The sequence below is a fragment of the Vanellus vanellus genome (assembly GCF_965231255.1).
Source record: "Vanellus vanellus genome assembly, chromosome: 1".
NCBI lineage: Eukaryota > Metazoa > Chordata > Aves > Charadriiformes > Charadriidae > Vanellus > Vanellus vanellus.
In genome coordinates this window covers 57,122,959-57,141,902 of record NC_138905.1, presented here as the reverse complement: position 1 = coordinate 57,141,902, position 18,944 = coordinate 57,122,959, and the positions used below count along the sequence as shown (strand labels likewise).

The window sequence follows — 18,944 nt, the reverse complement described above, 5'->3', positions numbered from 1 at the left end:
CATTTCCTGTCACTTGTTTAAAGTCTGTTTACTGAGATATTTGGGTAGTAGACAAGACAGTGTATTATGAAGAAGGGAGAAATGTAATAGTTGTCTACAGATGCATTAAGCCTGTGTGGAATTAGGTTGCTAAGAAATGTTGTAGAAGTACTCTGAAATCATATTGGTAGGTTGCAACAGGTACAGAGTTTCCACGTGTGATTCCTAGAGAAATAACTTATTCCTGTGGTGTCTGAGTTTTTTGTTTGAGAACAGGTGGAAACGTATGCAAGCAAGTAAAGCCCAGGTTCTGCCCCGGAGATGAGTGGGCATTCTAATGGTTTGGTTGTCTGTCAGATATCTAACAATTTTAATAATCCTGAGAAATTGATAAAAATTATACAAGCAAGCAACATTGTTAGTGACTACAATGAGTTTGGATTTTCGTTCTGATAACTGGAAAAACTGGAAGGTAGCCGTACGCTGTGAGTGTGGATAGCCTGTATTCCTTCTTTTTAACAGTGGTCAAAAGTGGGTGCCTAACACAAGCTTAAAGCAGGGTTAATGTATATTTATAACAGAATTGCTCTCAGCCTTCAGCTGTTTGTTGCTGAGGAACTTTCTGGGCCACTGGCAGTTTCTATGTGTTTAGAATCCTCACAATAGATCTCTTCTGTGAACACAGAAAAGAAAGTTAGTTCTTCTTTCTCTTCCTTGCCTGTCTGGTCAGATCTCTTTAAGGCAGAATTTCAGCACCTCTTTGTTTGTGCCTGGTTTATGTCACTTTGAGTCACAAACAGCAGAAAACAGTATTTGTGGCAGTGAAGGTGACAATGTGTAGTGCAAAAGTGTAATTTAGTTTTCAGTAATTCTGATTATCATCCTCTTTCTTGAGCGATTAAAAATTCTTTTTGTTGTTTGTGCCTGTTGTCCTTTTGTGGCAATGCATCATCTAGCTTTCCAAATCTAAGTGAAAGAGAGCAGTTAACACATTTTTCTCTTTTCTCTGTCAGGGTGGTTAACAATGTGTATATCAAAATAACAGCCACTTACAGATGTCAGTTTAAACTGCTATAACTTGTTTGTGTGTGTCTGCACCATAAATAGTAAATTAACTGTAAAGTGAGTTAGCTAAATAGAATCATTGAGCTGCGTACAAGTGGCTGTTCGAAGCAATGGTGGTGGGTGAACTGTCCAAGGGCTTTTGGGTCAGATTTTTCCCCGAAATGGAAAGTGTAAAAGATTTGTTATGGAAGTGTAAAAGGTTTTTTCAGAGTTGCAGAATTTCGCAAGAATTCCCGACTTGTGAAATGCTAATGATCTGAAGAATAATACAGAATGTTAGTTAAATAAAAGATGGGAATTATTCTTGTCTTACTAAATTCAGATTTTTTTTCTGAGATCCGTACTATGTATGTACAGAACACATTAAGAAATGGATGGAGTGCAACTGTGGTGCAGGAAAAGGAGAGCACTTTTTATTACATTCAGAATGCTTTATGCATTTTGTGTCTGAGATTGCTCAACTATTATTCAAAGCTGCTTTGGCAGCTTCAGAGTTGAAGTTTTCATATGGCATTTCTAGATATCCTGTCATACCGTAACTTGAGTGACTTAAACGTTTTGGTGGTTGAAGGTGTTACTGGCAAAACAGTATCTTGCTGCAAACAACTAGGTAGTTAAAATTGCCTTCAGAGCAAGATTCAGAGAATTATTATGTATATATATAGATGAGCTGTTGTATTTGAAATACTTTGCAGCTAAGTAATGTGTTTTTTTTTTTAAATCATTTTTTAATTAAGTAAACTTTCTTATCTCTACAGTATCAAATGTGGCTAGGGGCCTGACCTTTTTAGCATTTCCAAAGTGTCACTGTTGTTTTCATTGTATTCATAAAACTATTTGGTTTTAGATTAGCAGGGTATTCATGTTAAGCTGCTGGGTATTTCACAGAATATTAGATAACATAAACATTTTTAAAATTACATGGAAAATGGCCCATAGGTTATTTCTGCAAGTGTAGGTGATTAATTAGTGACAGTTGGAGGTAGAAGAAAAACTTGTAGTCTTTTAACACAGCTGCAGGTTTGGTTCTTATTTAGGTGAGTATTCTGAGTTACATAATTTCTCTATTCGTAATGATTAACTGAGCCCCCATTGATAATCTGTCCTATTATTCTATAAGGATGATGCACATTTTAATGATGGTATATGCAAATGTGTTGTAACATTTCGTTGAGTCAGGAATTAAAGTACCAGTAGGCTGCATATACCAAACTGAGGTATTGGATCAGTGATTTTAAAAAGTAATTATACATGGGTTAGGTGTGTTAGCATTTAAAATGATTAGGAAGGAGTACTGAATGTGATATGTGACCTAGCAGTAGGATTATGTTAGTAAGTTTTCACGTCTCTTTACTAACAGGAAAACCAATTAGGACTGAGTGGTAGTAATAACATTGAAATGCTTATTCTAGATGCTGATGAGAAACTTCAAGAAAATAGTAAGTAGACTAGGAGATGGATCACATGTTGTGTTGGTATTTTTTGTATATCAAGGCTGTGCTTTGGCAAAATTGAGATGGAAAAAAAAGTAGAAATAGGTTAAAATGAAAATTTAATTAACAACACAATGCTGTACAATACAACCAAATCCTGAAAGAGACTGAAAATTCACATAACTTTTCATACATATCTTGTCTCTAAGACTTTCCTGTATGGTTCACAAAAATACTCTTTCTCATTTTAAGACCTGTTTTTTCTATTATTTTCTTTCTTTTAAGTTTAAATCACTATTTCTAAGGTGGTTTTTTTTTTTAATCTTTTCATCGGTGTTTTGAAATTAAGGTTTAATCTAAAAAGTATATTTTGGGATTTTGTTAACCAATTTGTGCTATTCTATGCGTATTTTGAGATGCTAGCTTAACACTATTTTATTCGAAAGAAAATTATTAAAATATTTGTAGCTAAATTGCATTATTCTTTATGAAAAGAAGTTAAATTAAAACTTTAATCTGTTGCTAAAGAGCAAAATTTTCCCTGATGCAATTTGTCCAAAGTGCTCATAATAAAGCCAGGCAGAGGGGTGACTTGGCTTTTCTCTCATTTGTAGTAGTGATTACATTTCTGTTAGACCTCAAATTGTCTCTGAGATTTCTGACAAGTTCTAAGTGCTTGGCATTATAGGGCTTCCACCACTGTTAGTAGTAGTGACTAATAACTAATTGCTTGGATTTTAACGATTAGGTTGTGAAATTCTACTTAAAGCAAGTATTAGTGAGACAAAAGAAATGCTGATGGCCTGTTTACAGTATCGCTGTTGCTGGTGATGATTGGGAAGGTGCACTGGTGTTAAAGCAGTAGTTGTGACAAGACACCAAATTTATCAGTCTTAAGCTGGGCCTGCAGTAGGACATGTTAAAATTAGCAGGTAACACAAATTGCCACAACGTGCAGAAAGCAGCTTTTGACTTTGGCTGGTCCTCACCAGAGTCTAGTTGTATGCCAGATAAGGTTTTCAGTTCATCTGTGCTTGAGATGCTAGCAAATAAAAAAAATCTTAAAAGAATCTTCATCTCCTGTTCACTCAGGTGGCTGGTTGCAGTCTTTTTTTATAAAATATAAAAGAAAAAAAAAATCACAGCTATGAAAAGGAACTATTGAATGAGTGGGAAAACAGAGCTGCATTAGTATGTTTCTATAACTGGTGAAGACAAAAAGACAAAATACTGTTTAAAATAGTAAGTATAGGATTTCTTACAAGCTTTTTTTTTTTTTTTCCTGAGAACATGTTTGGTTTCTCTTATGTTCAGTTCAGTTTTGGTGGGCTAGGATAGCTAATGAAGGTGTTGAATCTTGTTAGGAAAATGTGCTTTCCAACATCAGGGTTCAGGAAAGATTAGGCTTTTGCCCTTGAAGCTTTCTGACCCTTCAAAGTGTGGCTGACTTTATCTAGGAACTCCAGATTAGGTTTAGTCATTAATCAAATCCATTAGGGTCTCATTGAAGATATTTTTAGAGTAGTATGAAACTGTAGTAACAGGTGTTGTACTTCTGGAAAAAAAAGTAATAGTTTATTATGTCTAAGCTCCTTCTCACATATTTCATTTTCTAGAAACTAAGTATTGAGAGTCTAACTGTGAATAGCTTTTTTTAACTTACATAAAACAATTTATCTTTTATTACTTAGAACACTCAATGTACAACCTTTTGTCAAAATTTGGATATTCAGAGTTGCCTGGATTTTTAAGCTTTAAAATAATAAAATATGGAGTTCAACAACTTGTGGTTTCTTTTTTTAAAAAAACACAAGTTTTCTGTTGACTTTCCCCCCTGCTATTTAAGGGTCTATTTCTGGTTCCTGCTTTCAGCTGCCAGAATCTTGAAGCCTTCTCCATTGCTTGCCAGGAGGAACAGGTGTGGAGTGTGCTTCCTTTGATTCCTCCTTTTGGAATCAATGGCTCCCTCTGCAGTCTTTTTAAGAGAAACTGAAGCGTCTCAGATCCTCTGCCGTTCCACCTTTTCTTCTTTCCTTGTGCGGAATACAATAGGTACAAGGACTTTGTCTTGCCTCCACCTTCCACTCTTTTTCTACATATTCAGGACAACTGCATTTCTTACATATGGCGTAAGTCAACAGAGACTAAAGATTTATAATGTGCCTTTTCAGAATGCTTGCAGTTAACCAGATCCATTGTGGTTGCTGTATGCTGTGTGTAGCTGAAAGTTAGTGAGAACTGGGGGCTCCAGCTTCTTTAGAAAGAAGACTAAAAGAGTGCCAACATGATACTGTGGTGATGGAGTGAAGAGAAACTGAGAGACTTGTGGGGAAGAAATGTGCATAGGAATTTTATAAAAACTGTGGGTGGAAGAGAAAAAGAAGAGTATTTTCACTTAACTGTGGCTATTATCTACTGTTTCTCTCTTCAGTTCATCCTCAGGTGGTCACTATCAAAAAAATACCATGTTCTCATCCTTCTGCAATGGGTTGTTACTATTGATTGGAAAAATAAGACCTAAATATTTCAATTTTTAAGTACTTTTTTTGATCTCAAAAATAACTCTTTGGATGTCAAAAATAATTAATGTATCATAGAATAGTTTAGGTTGGAAGGAACCTTAAAGATCGTCTAGTTCCAGCCCCCCTGCCATGGGCAGGGACACCTTCCACTAGACCAAGCTGCTCAAAGCCCCATCCAGCCTGGCCTTGAACACTTCCAGGGATGGGGCCTCCACAACTTCCCATGGCAATTTGTTCCAGTGCCCCACCACATTCATAATGAAAAACTTTTTCCTAATATCTATTTTAAATCTACCCTCTTCCAATTTGAAGCCATTCACCCTCATCCTATCACTACACGCCCTTGCAAAAAGTCCCTCTCCAGCCTTCTTGTAGGCCCCCTTCAGATATTTGAAGGCTTCTATAATGTCTTCACAGAGCCTTTTCTTCTCCAGGCTGAACAACCCCAACGCTCTCAGCCTGTCCTCATAGGAGAGGTGCTTCAGCCCTCTGATCGTCTTCGTGGCCTTCCTCTGGACCTGTTCCAGCAGCTCCATGTCCTCCTTATTTTGAGGGCTCCAGAGCTGGATGCAATATTCCAGGTGAGGTCTCACCAGAGTGGAGTAGAGGGGGAGAATCGCCTCCCTCGACCTGCTGGCCTCGCTTCTTTTGATGCAGCCCAGGATACGGCTGGCCTTGTGGGCTGTGAGCGCACATTGCTGGCTCATGTTGAGTTTCTCATCCACCAACACCCCCAAGTCCTTCTCTTCAGGGCTGTTCTCAATCCATTCTCTGCCCCAGCCTGTGTCTGGGTATGGGATTGCCCTGACCCAGGTGCAGAACGTTGTGTTTGGCCTTGTTGAACTTCATGAGGTTCACACAGGCCTACCTCTCAAGCTTGTCAAGGTCCCTGTGGATGTCATCCCTTCCCTCCAGCATGTTGACCACTCCACGCAGCTTGGTGTCATTGGCAAAATTGCTGAGGGTGCACTCCATCCCAACATCCATGTCACCAATAGAGATGTTAAACAGCACCAGTTCCATTACCAACCCCTGAGGAACACCACTTGTCACTGCTTGCCACTTGGACATGGAGCTGTTGACTGCAACTCTTTGAGTACGACCGTCCAGCCAGTTCCTTATCCACTGAGTGGTCCGTTGGTCAAATCCACATCTCTCCAATTTAGAGACCAGGATGTCATGTGGAATGTTGTCAAATGCTTTGCGCGAGTCCAGGTAGATGACATCTGTTGCTCTCCCCTCATCCACCAACACTGTAATGCCATTGGTAGAAGGCCACCAAATTTGTCAGGCACGATTTGCCCTTAGTGAAGTCATGTTGGTTGTCACCAATCACCTCTTTATTTTCCATGTGCCTTAGCAGAGTTTCCAGGAGGATCTGCTCCATGATCTTGCTGGGCACAGAGGTGAGACTGACCAGCCTGTAGATAGCTGGGCCTAAGAACTAATTTTAGGAAAATGTAAACAATGTCCATGGAATTTTACTGGGGCAGTTTGCTCATTAATTGTTTTCAGTAGGCTCTTTGTCAGATACATCTCTTTGAATAAAGATGAACTACCCAGTAAAGTGATTTTTACTTTTAAACGTCAAAGAAAGATGGAAATGGTTTTTACTTTATAAGCTTATTCTAGAATTTTTAGAACGCTAAATAAACTGTGTAGCATTTTCTAGCAAAAATTTTTAAAACTGCGAATTTCAAAGTGAAAAATACAGATCACCGATCATGAATTTTTTTTAAAATATGTAGGCAAGCAAAAGAAAATTAGAGGCAAAGTTCTGCAAAAAGAGGAATGCAAAGACTGCTGCACTGGATTGGGCCTGTGGAGTGAACTTACATATGTAACTTCCCTTTTTGCTTTGTAAGAATGATCTCATTGCCAAAAATGGAAGAACTTGTATTGCTATTGTTTTGTAATCCTCTAATACACAAATAAATCTGCATATATAAAGATATATAAAACAGAAAATCCACAGGTACTTGTGTAATTCGGTGTTGCAATTTATTTTTTTACAACAACTAATTTTTCATCTGCTTAATAGTATATTTTCCAAATAATTTCTGAGATACTTTCCTTAGACCTTTCCACACTGAAGCACAGGTTCTTGCTGGGTTGGGAATTTGGTAGGGTTTTTTTTTTCTCCTATATATTACCTCTCAATATTAAACTGAATCTGTTCTTGTGTTTGCAGGATTGCTGGGAAATTCAGGTTGGCCGGGACCTTGTAAGGTCTCTCATCTGACTCAAAGCAGGGTGTCAGCTATGACGTCAGATGAGTTTACAAAGGATTTTGTCCAGTCTGGCCTTAAAAACCTTGAAGCAAGGAGACTATAGAACTTCTCTGGGCTATCTGTTCCAGTGCTTGACTGTCCTCATGGTGAAAATGAGTCATCTTGTGTCCAGACTGGACTTCCCTTCTTTCAACTTATGCTTGTCCTGTCACAGTGCCACCAGTGTGGTGAGCCTGACTCCTTGCTGACCTCCTTGTAGATAAAGACAGGCTGCTGTTAGGTCTCCCCAAACCTGTCTCTTCTCCAGGCTGAACAAGCCTAGTTCCCTCGGTCTCTCCTCACAGGGCAAGTGCTCTGGCTTCCTGAGCATCTTGGTGGCCTGCTGCATCCACTTTATGGATGTATTTATTGTGCCCCCCCCCCAATACAAAACAGGGTACGTTAGCCCATATGTGGAATTATAAGCACTGAGCAGAGGCAATAATCAGTTCCCTTATCTACTGGCAAGGCCTTTCTTAATAAAGCCTGGGATACTGTTGACCTTTTCTGCCAGGGCACACAGCTGGCTCATGATCAGCTTGCTATCTGCCAAGACCTTTTCCACAGAACTGCTCTCCGGTCAGTCTCCAGCCTGTATCATTGCCAGGGCCTCTCAGGTGCAGGGATTTGTGTTTGTCCTGTCTGAATTCATACAGTTCCTTTAGGGTCTATTCCTCCAGCCTGTCTAGGTCCATCTGAATGGCAGCCTTGCCATTGTACATGTTGATTGAAACTCTTCACCCCAGCGAAGTGTTACTTAAAATTCTGACCAGAGTACACCCTACTGGCCCTTCAAGTCATTGGTAAAGTTGTTTAATGGACTTGTCCTAGGATACACCCCTGCAGCACCCCACTTGATACCAGCCTCCAGGTAGCATAAAATGCAGTAACCATTATCCAGTGAGCCTGACCAGCCAACTGTTTCCTACCAGTCTAGTTGTTCATACACTCTAAAAAGACATCTACTTCACTAATACTCAATTTCTTGAATTTCCCATGTCCTCTTTTAGTGTCTTGATGCATTTTGTTAGCTTTTTTAATTATTGAAAACCTATCAATTAATATTTATGTTGTGTATTGAACAGTTCCCGTGTTCATAAGTACATTCTCACTCTGTGGCTAATTTTCTTGGTGAACTTCTTGTGAGAAACTTCGTCATTGCCTTTTTTGAAGCTACACGAAGCCCAGCTCTCTTTTTCAGTGCTGACATAATCATACCATATCTTCTTCAGTTTTTTATAATGAAGATTTTAGTCATTTCAGATACTTCTGCCTACTGTCTGTAGTAGAGCAAGCTGGTTGACATTTCTTAAGTAGATGGAGTTTTCTAGTTGCTTTAAAACAGATTGCGTCTGGACCTACAATCTTATTTCTAGCTCTTGTTGTTCTTAATTATTTGCCCACTGCTCTTTGAAATGGTAATTTTGATAGATATGCATGCTAGATGATAATGTGTCTGGAACAGTTATGTCACTAGCATTCTTCATACAGAATTCATATTTAAGCAACAGTTTTAATGTACTGCAGCAATTGCCTTGTCCTGGTGGTGGTCTACTAGATGTTCCCGTTCTCATTCAAATTTCTTCTTTATGATCCAATAAAAAAATTTCCTATTCCTTTCTAAGTTTTTGTTGGTTTTAAAATCATGCCCATTTTATACTTCAGTTTTCATGATCTCTCCTTTTCTATAGCTTCATTAAATTGAATTTCTATTTCATATGGGAATCTTGTTATTTTAGCACTATATATGCTGTATGTAGTGCTTCTTTACTCCTGAAGGCTGTACTTCATCTTTCTTCCCAGTACTGGCCACAAACTGTTCACTCGCTTACTGTTCTTATGAATTGTACTTGTCTCATACCAGCAACAGACTGAAATACCTCCTGATTTCAGGTTGTGTAAGAGTAATTCTTAAATATTTACCCCCACTCACAGAACCATGCTGTTTTGCTATGTAGCTATTTTACCAGTTGTCACACTTGTGATTTAACATTCGCAACAACGGAATTAGTGGAACGAATACCTTTCTCTTCAGCTGTACAGTTTTGAATCCAGATTTTAGAGCTCTCAAGAATCAGATGTGGACTGAGGTACAAATAGGTTTCAGTGTATCTGATATAGTGGGACTACACTGATAAAAGTTTGAGTTATTTACAAAACTGTAATGCAAAATTTTCTTGCTTTCAAACATCGTTTTTAAGTGAAAATACTGTTTTGACTGTGGGTCTCATGGGTACATGTCTACAAATGTGAAATTACCTTACACATATTTGATTGACCGTCTGTCTTCTGGATGTCATTACCACCCACCATCAGTTTCTCGGTTCATTTGCCGTTTTGCTTCGGGCTTTGTCTGTGCAGGCAAATAATGTAATTTCTGTTATCCTTGTTAGATATCAATATGCAGATAATGGTTTTTTTGTCAGTATTTTTGACCTGTCAAAAGGATCAATGTACAAATGAGTAAACTTGACCCTTTTGGGGAAGGGGTACAAGGGAAAGCGGCTGCTGGATTTTGTTTTGGTTTGGTTTGGTTGTTGGGTTTTTTTCTCCTTCAAACACTGACTAAACCATGTTATCTTTACTGACTGAATAGTGCTTCTCTCCTCTTTCCAGTTTAATGTAGTGGATCATGGATTTGTGTGTGACTATGATTGAGTTGCCTTGTTTTATGGCTTACTGAGTATTGTGGTGTGGCGTGTTTGCTGGCTTCGAATGACGTAGAGCGTTGCTAGCTGTATACCTGGATGTTTATATAAAACACTAAGTGCATGTGTTGAATTTTTGTATATTTTGCTACCTTTGTAAGAAATTCTGGCCAAATGAAGTAATTAAATGAAGACTGTCTGTTTAATTAATGATCAAATATAATGTAATTCTTCTTTCTGGCCAAAAAAAATACTGAAAATGTATGCTAAAACTGTATTTTAAAAGAAAACAATTAAACAGAAAACTTCCTTAGTGCCCTTGGAATCTTTTAACATGTGAGCCAAAGGAAATGCCTACCTTATGTTGTCATTGGAACAGCATCTATTTGAGGTTCCCTTAGGCCTCTTTTTTACCCTGCTAAGCAAGCTATGTGTGTGCAGTGAAAGTCTCTTTGCGAAAAATAACTTTTATATGCAAAAGTACTCTGCTTTCACAGCAGTTTCTGTCAGTGGTTAATGTTTCTTTGAAAATTCTGATTTTTCTCCAGAGATGTTGATAGATGTAACTTTTTTTTTAGTTCCTGCTTTATACGTAAGGAAGAAGTGGTAGAAGCCTTACTTATTCAGAATGACAAAGGAAGTCCATAACAGAGCAAAACTTCGAACCTAGATACCCTCACTGATAGTCTTCTGCTATAGCCATTAATTCATTCTTTTGCCCTTGTAAGATTTTCTGAGAATTGTGCTATACAATGATACCATAGCAGTGCGGTTGGAGATGTACATATGTTGCTAAGAAACTACATTATCTGTTCTGGACCAGCCACTGTGATAAAGTGGCTATCTTAAGTTGTTGCGTATGGAAAAGGGCCACTTTAGGTGATGTGCGTTTTGCTCCACCGATTTCTGACCTGCAATGCTTGCCTTTGCAGATGGAACATGAGGATTTTGTAATGGAGGGGCATGGCAAGACTCCACCTCCTGGTGAAGAAAACAAACAGTGAGTCACACGTTTATTTAAAAAGGGCCTTACCATAGTAAATGGTGTGAAGCACTCTTGTTTAAATGTGCTGGGAGCATTGGTTGTTCATTTGGTGCTCGCCCTTTTGGTTCCTTAAATATCCATATATAATAGTTGATGGTGGCTGAAAAAAAAAACCCCAACAACAAAGCAGGACGTTGACTTGCCTTAAATTTAAAAGCATACAAATATGCATTGCAATTTCAGAAGGTAAATCAGAAGTTGTAAAAGGGATAATCATTCTGGAAGCCTGGCACCGAGGTAGTGAGTTTGTACACAAAGTTTCTATACAGCTCTTCTTCACTGAAATAATGTGAAATATGTTAGAACCAGGGCCTTCTTTTGGTGTGCATATGGTAGATTGGTCCTCTGAAATACGAGCCTTACTTCTTTAGAATGTGTTTTAATAATGGAACAGAAATTGTGAACAAAATGCTCTTTCAGGGGTGAACAATTTAAGATGCTGGTACGCAGTGCTTTAGGGAAAGAAGCTTGATCAGAGAAGAAAATGACGGTTTTCCGTTAGCAAAAGGCACATAAATATGCCTTTTTCATATGACTTCAAACAGAAATCCAGTACTGGTTCGGGTTTTTTTCCTGGGTTTTCGTTCAGATGGGAAAAACAGAGCCTTGTCCTGGAAGTATTGCAGTGATAGTTGTCTTCTGTATTCTAGTTAAAGCAATGGTAATTCAATTTTGATATAATTAATTTATTTTTTTCTTGGCCTGCCTTTTGGAGCAAGAAAGAAAATGGTCCTTGGGAAATCCACAGCACAGAACTTTTTCTTATGCCTAACTGGATGTCTCCTTGTGAGAAGGAGGGGTTCTCACTGATCAGCAGTACCTTTGTTGCAGAGAGGCTGGGATTTGACTTGGGGTGGAGGTCTTCTGTGCCTTCTAGATAAGCTGGCAACTGTAAATTCACTGCCTCTGCAACAGTGAGAAACCGTTTCTGAGGTAGCCAAGATGAGTTCAGGGAAGTTCTAGTGCTGAATATGCACATTCTTTCCATCGTGGAAGTGAGCCAAACTTCTCAAAGTAATTGCTGCTATTTCTTTCTATTCAGACTGCCTGACTTACTGTGGTACCAAGAGATACAAGCTTGTTGGAGTAGAAACTTTCAGAAAGTTCCAGAAGAAAAATCAGTGCAGAAATAAAAAGTAGGAGTTAGATTTCTGCTTGTCTGAATTGTTTCTTTAGATATCTAGTAGTATAATGAAACACGTTACTGTAGTGAATAATACGAGGGATGTTGTATTGGATTTATCATAGCCTTGTGTTTGCTGTCTTATTTTAGGTGAAAGTGGAAGCTAGAATTGCTTTACAGTTGACCTGATTTCTAATTAGAGCTTTTCAAGTGCTTTACAACATTCTCACTCTCTTCTCCAAAGCTGTGGTTATTAGAAAGAGAATATGAGATTAGTGATAAGCAGGATTTTTACTTTTTTAACCAATAAATTTGTGTTCTGGTGGCATCTGTCCTCTTGTCATACAGACCCTGCCCTAAGGAGTATAATTCCTAATAATGTTGTTAATAATATTTTGATAAAAGTCTAAAGGTGCAATTTTAGTAACATAACTAAGAGATGAAGATGCTTGTTATGTGCAACTGTAGCATAATGCCAGTGAAATTCTATTATGGATATTGCTCTTAAATTTAAATCAATCACTTGAATCTTTTTCTACACACAATCTCAAATTTTCAACTACCTAACAAAATTGTCTGCCTTGGTAGAGCTTACCTCTTGCTGTGACGTTGATCTGGTATGCGAGATAAACAAATGATACAATGAATCAGTAATTTGTATTCTTAAGTGACTCCAAAAAGCTGCATTGATTTCAAATCCTTTGCTGTAGATCTCAAAAGAAAAGAAAAAAAAGTCTGAAATTCCCTCTTTGTATTATTACTTACTTGCATTAGGGATTAGCTGGACATACTGGAGTGAGTCTAGTGAAGGGCCACTGAGAGGGACTGGAGTATCTGACATAGGAGGAGAAGGTGGGAGAGCTGGGACTGTTTAGCCTTGAGATGAGAAGACTTGGGGAAGGATCTTATCCATGTGTATCTGTGTATCCCCTCATCTGATACCTGATGAGGGGACTAAGGAAGACTGAGCCAAACTCTTCATAGTAGTGCCTGGTGAAGAGGCAAGAAGCAATGGGCGTAAACTGAAATACAGGAAACTCCACTCAAACAAGGGGGGGGGGACCCCCCTTTTTTTTTTTTTTAATTGTGAAATGTGGTCAGTCCTTTGGAACAGGTTGCTCAATAAGGTTGTGCCTTCTTCATCCTTTAAGATACTCAAAATCCAGCTGCACACAACCTCAAGCAACCATACTTTGAGCAAAGGGGTAGGATTGACGATCTCGGATATCCCTTCCATCTGTAATGATTCTGTGTACCTGTGTTCACTGTTGTCCTCCTAATTGGTTTGAAATAAAATTGGAGCTTGTTAGTGAAAAGTAGAGCATAAGTTTGAACGTTGAGTCAGGCATTCACTACAGAAGTAGCTGAACCAGCTGAAGATGCTTCCTTCCCTTTCCAGCTGTTCATCAGACTTCCTAGAATTTACTGCCTCTACAGCTATGCAGATGGGATTTTTTTTTTGAGTGCTTCTAATTTGCTTTCCTGAAAAGTTGGCCATGTTAATTTAATTGCCTTTCATAGGCAGCCTGATCTGGGTGACTCTGTACTGAGATTGTTGAGGAAGTAAGTATTTCAGCAACTTCCCAGTGATAGGACAAGGGGCAATGGGCACAAGTTGGAACATCGGAAGTTTCATTCAAATACACGGAAAAACTTCTTTACAGTTAAGGTGCCAGAGCACTGGAACAGGCTGTCCAGGGAAGTTGTGGAGTCCCCTTCTCTGGAGATTTTCAAGACCCACTTGGATGCAGTCCTGAGTAATGTGCTCTAGGCAATCCTGCTTTGGCAGGGGAGTTGGACTAGATGATCTTTAGAGGTCCCTTCCAACTCTGAAGATTCCGTGAAGGAGATAACTTGCACCAGAGTGCTGGAGCAGTCTGCAAGCGTTAACCTCCTAGGCAAGCCCAGCAATTTCTTGATATTTAACTGCATTCCAAGGTACTCAGAGTTTGAGTGGGCAATGAAAGAACAGAAATAAAAAGATACTTCTGGGAAACTTTCAGTGGAAGCAGTAGTTCTTACCTAGCCCCAGTTTCATGTGAAATTTCCTTCGTTAAAGTAAAGCTTCATAACGGATTTCAAGGAGCCAACATCCATGGGTGTCTTCTGGCACTTTATTTCTGAAACACAACAGAGTATTTCAGCTCAGTTTGACTCAGGGATAAAAATTTGGCATTGCAAGAGTACCTTCTAGTATTAAAAAAAACCCAAACCAAAAACAAAAACACAACAAAATAAACCCATAAGAAACCCAACCCCCCCCAAAATCCCCAAACAAACCAAAAGAAACAAAACCCCAGAACTTGCTTCAGTCTTGCAAACCTTTCTTTTGCTGTACTGAACATTTCTTTCTGGCAGACTTACTGTACTAAATTTGCAGCATTTTTTTTTGATTGACCTGTAGATGATACCTGAGAACTGCTGTCTGCTGGTATCTGTCAGCTTTGTGGGGAGAAATCCTGTTAGACTGTATACGAGGTCTTTAGAAATCTTCCACTGATCATTTACAACATGAATATAATTTATTTCAATTGAAGCTAATTATGAAGAAGAGAAGTTACCTATTCAAAATCCTTAGGACAAGTGAAATATGGAATGGGCATACTCATCTGAAATCCTGTGAAAGATTTGCAGTATATGCACCGTGGCTGAGTCACAAAACTGTCATGGTGGTTGCAGCAGTGAGGGCTGCCATTTACTCTAAAACCTACACTTCAAAAGAATCGAGTCTGCCTGGACTACTGGAGCTGATAATGGACCATGCTTCTACTCCAGCAGAGGACCAGTGGATTCCATAAGAAATTGTTACATCTCAGTTTTTAAGTATTCTGTAAATTCCTCCCTCCTCTCAACTCTCCGGTGTGTGATATGACTGCTTGTTTGTTACACTTGGCCATATTATTTTGTTATGTGGCTAATATGTTTGGTAAGAAACCCCTTTCCCTCCCTCCCTCCCAAAGGAAAAGTTTGGGGAAAGATCAGTATCATTATGTTGAATTGCATGTGAACGTTTTGTTAGAAGCATTCTCTCATATTTTCATCCATTATGAAGAGGTTGACCTGAGTTGCCATGCTTAAGGAGTACATATTATCTCCCCAAAAAACATTTACGTTTTACATGGCAAGTAGCTTCTTGCTACCTTATCTGTTGTAACAGGGCTTTTACTTTTTCACTGCTAGAGCAAAGATTTACAAGCAACTTTGATCCAGAAACATCTTTCCAAAGCAATCAAACTTCTGTTGATAAGCAGAGAACAGATTCTCTCTGTACTTTTTTGGGATAGGAAAAAAAAATCTACTCAAGTCCTTAAATTGAGGTTGTTCTCCTAGTTCTAGCATTGCTAATTAGCGATTCTGCCTGTGCTAATAAATTATGCCCTGCTGTCACCACTAGCAACTTATGCACCTTGATCTATTAATGAAAGGGATTGTGTAATGAAAAACTACTCCTTTTTATAAGAAAAATGTAAATGTTTTACTATTCATGACTGACACATGGAGAAGTATGTTTGACAGTAGCTATTCAGCCAAAAAGTGAGCCAAGTTCATACTCGTGTTTACTAGCAAGGTAAGCCAAGCTATTACTGTTGTTTGAAGTAGCTCAGCTGGCTATTCCCCACCTGCTGTTTTGTAGTAATGGGAGAGAGAAGTCTTCAACTGTCTTGGCAATTTGTACATCTGGAAGTGATTCATATTGTAAGAAAGACAGCAAAACAAGATCATTTCCATAATTTACAAAGTGTCATTGGTTAGACCTACTGGATCACCTTTTCCCTGGCCTGATGGTTTAATGTATTGATTCTGAGGCAAGAGTTCTTAAGGAGATCCTCTGAAATTGCAGTAATGCCAGGAAGAGATTGCATCCAGTGAGGATCATAAAGTTGTTTTAAATTTGGTAATGTTCATTGTGTGTTTGGTAATGTACATTATTCTTTGACTCTTCAGCAGGAATATTCGATGTCTTCCTGGATTTGTGTGACACTACAATTAAAAGAAAGAGGTAGCTAAAACAGTCTAAGCTGAAAACAGGAATCATAAACTAAAAATAATTTATGTTGGAAAGGACCTCTGAAAGTCATCTTGTCCAATCCCATGCTCAAAGGATGGCCAGATTTGAAGGTTAGATCTAATTTCTAAGTTGTATCAGGCTTTACAGGATTATTCTAGAGCCTTTCTGGGTGATCTGTTGCAATGGTTGATCATGCTCATGGTGGAGAAAATTTTCAAATATTCAGTAAGAATTTTCCTTGTTGCAATTTATGTCCGTTGCCTTTCATCTTCCACTGTGCATGTCTGAAAATCTGGCTCAGTCTTCATTAAAACTTACTTCTATGTTTGCTTGTATAGAATTATTCTCACCCTCCCCCCTCAGTTTAATTTTGTCATTTTAAAGCTAAGCAGAACAAGCTCTATCAGCCTTTCCTTATACTTCAATTTAAGCAGCCAGTTAATAGGCCAGTCTGTCTTTGTTTTCAGCAGCCTGCCAATATTGGGTGCACATGAAAATATCACTGCCACAGTGGCATAAAACCACCAAACTTACTCTTTTGTAGTCTTTCTGAAAACTATAAAAGGTTGCAGTGGTATATCCTGAAGATGTCTGCTTTTGTTGGTGAGAACGCCAGGCATTGCTATGAACTACTACAGTAGTGTTTTGAAGGGTTTCTTTAATGTTAAAATCCCACAAAGGACCCTAGCCATAGCTTCTGTCCCTGTAGCACAAACCAGTGTTCTTGCCAAATTTAAAGTAAACAGTTAGCTAAATGCTTGCCTAACTGGGGTTTTGTTTGGTGTTTTAAGGACATTCCATTGTACAGAAGGTATTGAGATTTGTCTTGAGTATCATTGCATCTTTTTAATTTACTGACAGTACCAACCTAAGCAAAAGGTTGTTTTTGTTTTTGTTTTTTTTTTCAGAAGATTTGTGACAGAATTGTCAAAGTAGCCTCCAAATCCTAATTCAGATTATCAACTCAGATTTGGGGTACCTAAATCTGAGTGTCATCCCAAATTCTATTGAAAGTCATGACAAGTTATGTTTTTTCCTTGAAAACATCAACAATTACGTTCAAAAGTAAAGGCATAGCTGATTTTTCGTTGCTGATTGTCCTATGTGTATGTAGAATAAGTAGCCCATTAGAGAAATGTCCCCAGACACTGAAGTCTTCTGTCCAACATCCTAGCAAACCACCAGAGACATGTGCTATGTCTGTAGTGGCCATACCAGACACTTTTGTCATAGGGTATTGCAGTTCTGTTAGCGTGTCAGAATACGCTTCAGTCCCAGTAATAATTCAGGCTAGCTCTGGTATTGGCATCTGAGTAGGAGAGTTCTAACTTTGAAAATATTTTTCTTTTCTGTCCTTGGAGATTTGAAAGGATATTTGAGGGTGTGAGACCATTAGACTAAAACTTGAGATTAAATCTGGTCCAACTAAGGTTTAGGGAATATTTTCATCATCTTCATATGGTAGAAGACTTCTTAGTCCCTGTAGTGGAGTGAGTGGCAGAATAAGTTTGCATTTGAAGGCAACTCTACCTGTGTATATAAGGGGGGCCTGAGGTGCAGAGAAAAGAATTGCCCTTTGTTATGCAACTGAGTGGGTAGAAACAGATGAGACAGTAGTGAATTCTGTATCTGTAGAGGCAGCTGTGTTTTACCCATAAGGCTGCTAAGTCAATAATGTTGCAAAAGCTGGCTGGCACCCTTTAGAATACAGTACTTGTGAACAATGTAACAAAAATATGCAGAATTCATACTAAAAACTTAAGCACTTCAAAACGCCAAAAGTTCCATCAATTGTCTTCTGTATTCTACCAGTTTAATGTTATACTTAAATCTTTTGAAATATTTTTACTTAAAGTTAGAGGTATTACTCACAGGAAAACTATAGTCTGAGTATTGTAAACAAAAATAATTTAAAATTAGATATTTCCTTTTGCAAGTTAGTCTTGAAAATATTTTCAATTGTCATTTCATGTTTTTTAAGACTCCCCGTTTCATCTCCTCAGTAATTTTTTTTTTCTTTTCAAACCATAAATTAGGAGGTAGCAAAGCATATAGTACTATATGTTTTATTTTGTCGTGAACAGATACATATTTTCCAGGTACCTCAGCTAACCTACACTATTACTGTACAATTATTTGGGAAGTATTTTCTCAATATGTGGAAAAACAGAAGCCAGATGACTGAGGGGGGGGAAAGAAAAGCTGTGGTAGATCACACAGAAAAAAGTCAACTTTGGAAGTTAAGTTCCCACTTATTATCCCAATGTGTTTTACCTACACTGCTGCTGAATATTGAGAGAGGAAAAGATTTGTGGACAGTGTACATTCTAAGTGTGAATAACTTGGTGCTTCTTTTCCCTATGATTTTATAATGTTTTCTTCCACATGTCTTGTGGTAAGAACAGGCTAGTTTTCTTGGCTTCCTCCCCCTCACAAAATCTGTATTTGTCCTGCGTAAAAGTGCACAAAGCTTGCTTCTTTACATTTGTTGTCTTTCCAAAACAAGAAAAAAGTATATTTTTTCGTTCCAGCTTGCTTGATTTATAAATACGGTATTGCAAAATACCCAGTAGATAGTGTCACATATTATCCTTGACACCATTGGTTTCTCTAGTCATTACAGTTAGTGGTAATTCTAATTGCTAGTGAAAAGGAGGGTATTCTGATTTACTGCTGTCTTAAAGAGCTTACTGTACTTTGAAGGGGAGAGCATTTGCATACTGACCAAATCCCAGAGTCTCTTGATTTCAGACACCACCAACCCCTCCACCCCCTGGCCTCTAGTTCTTTGTGTCCAGAAAGCAAACTATCTACTGGATGGTCTATTGATAACTCAAGTTCATTGTCCAA

The 18,944-nt window shown here is 38.3% G+C and overlaps 1 protein-coding gene across 3 annotated transcripts in view; it reads left to right on the top strand.

The window, feature by feature from the left end:
- The window catches only part of TNRC6B (trinucleotide repeat containing adaptor 6B), a 138,445-nt gene that overhangs the window by 31,419 nt on the left and 88,082 nt on the right, over positions 1-18,944 (top strand). For all 3 annotated transcript variants that reach the window (XM_082485490.1, XM_082485488.1, XM_082485489.1), the window contains one exon: positions 10,850-10,917. In XM_082485490.1, the coding sequence (XP_082341616.1) occupies positions 10,850-10,917 (68 nt within the window). The remainder of the gene's footprint in view (positions 1-10,849; positions 10,918-18,944) is intronic.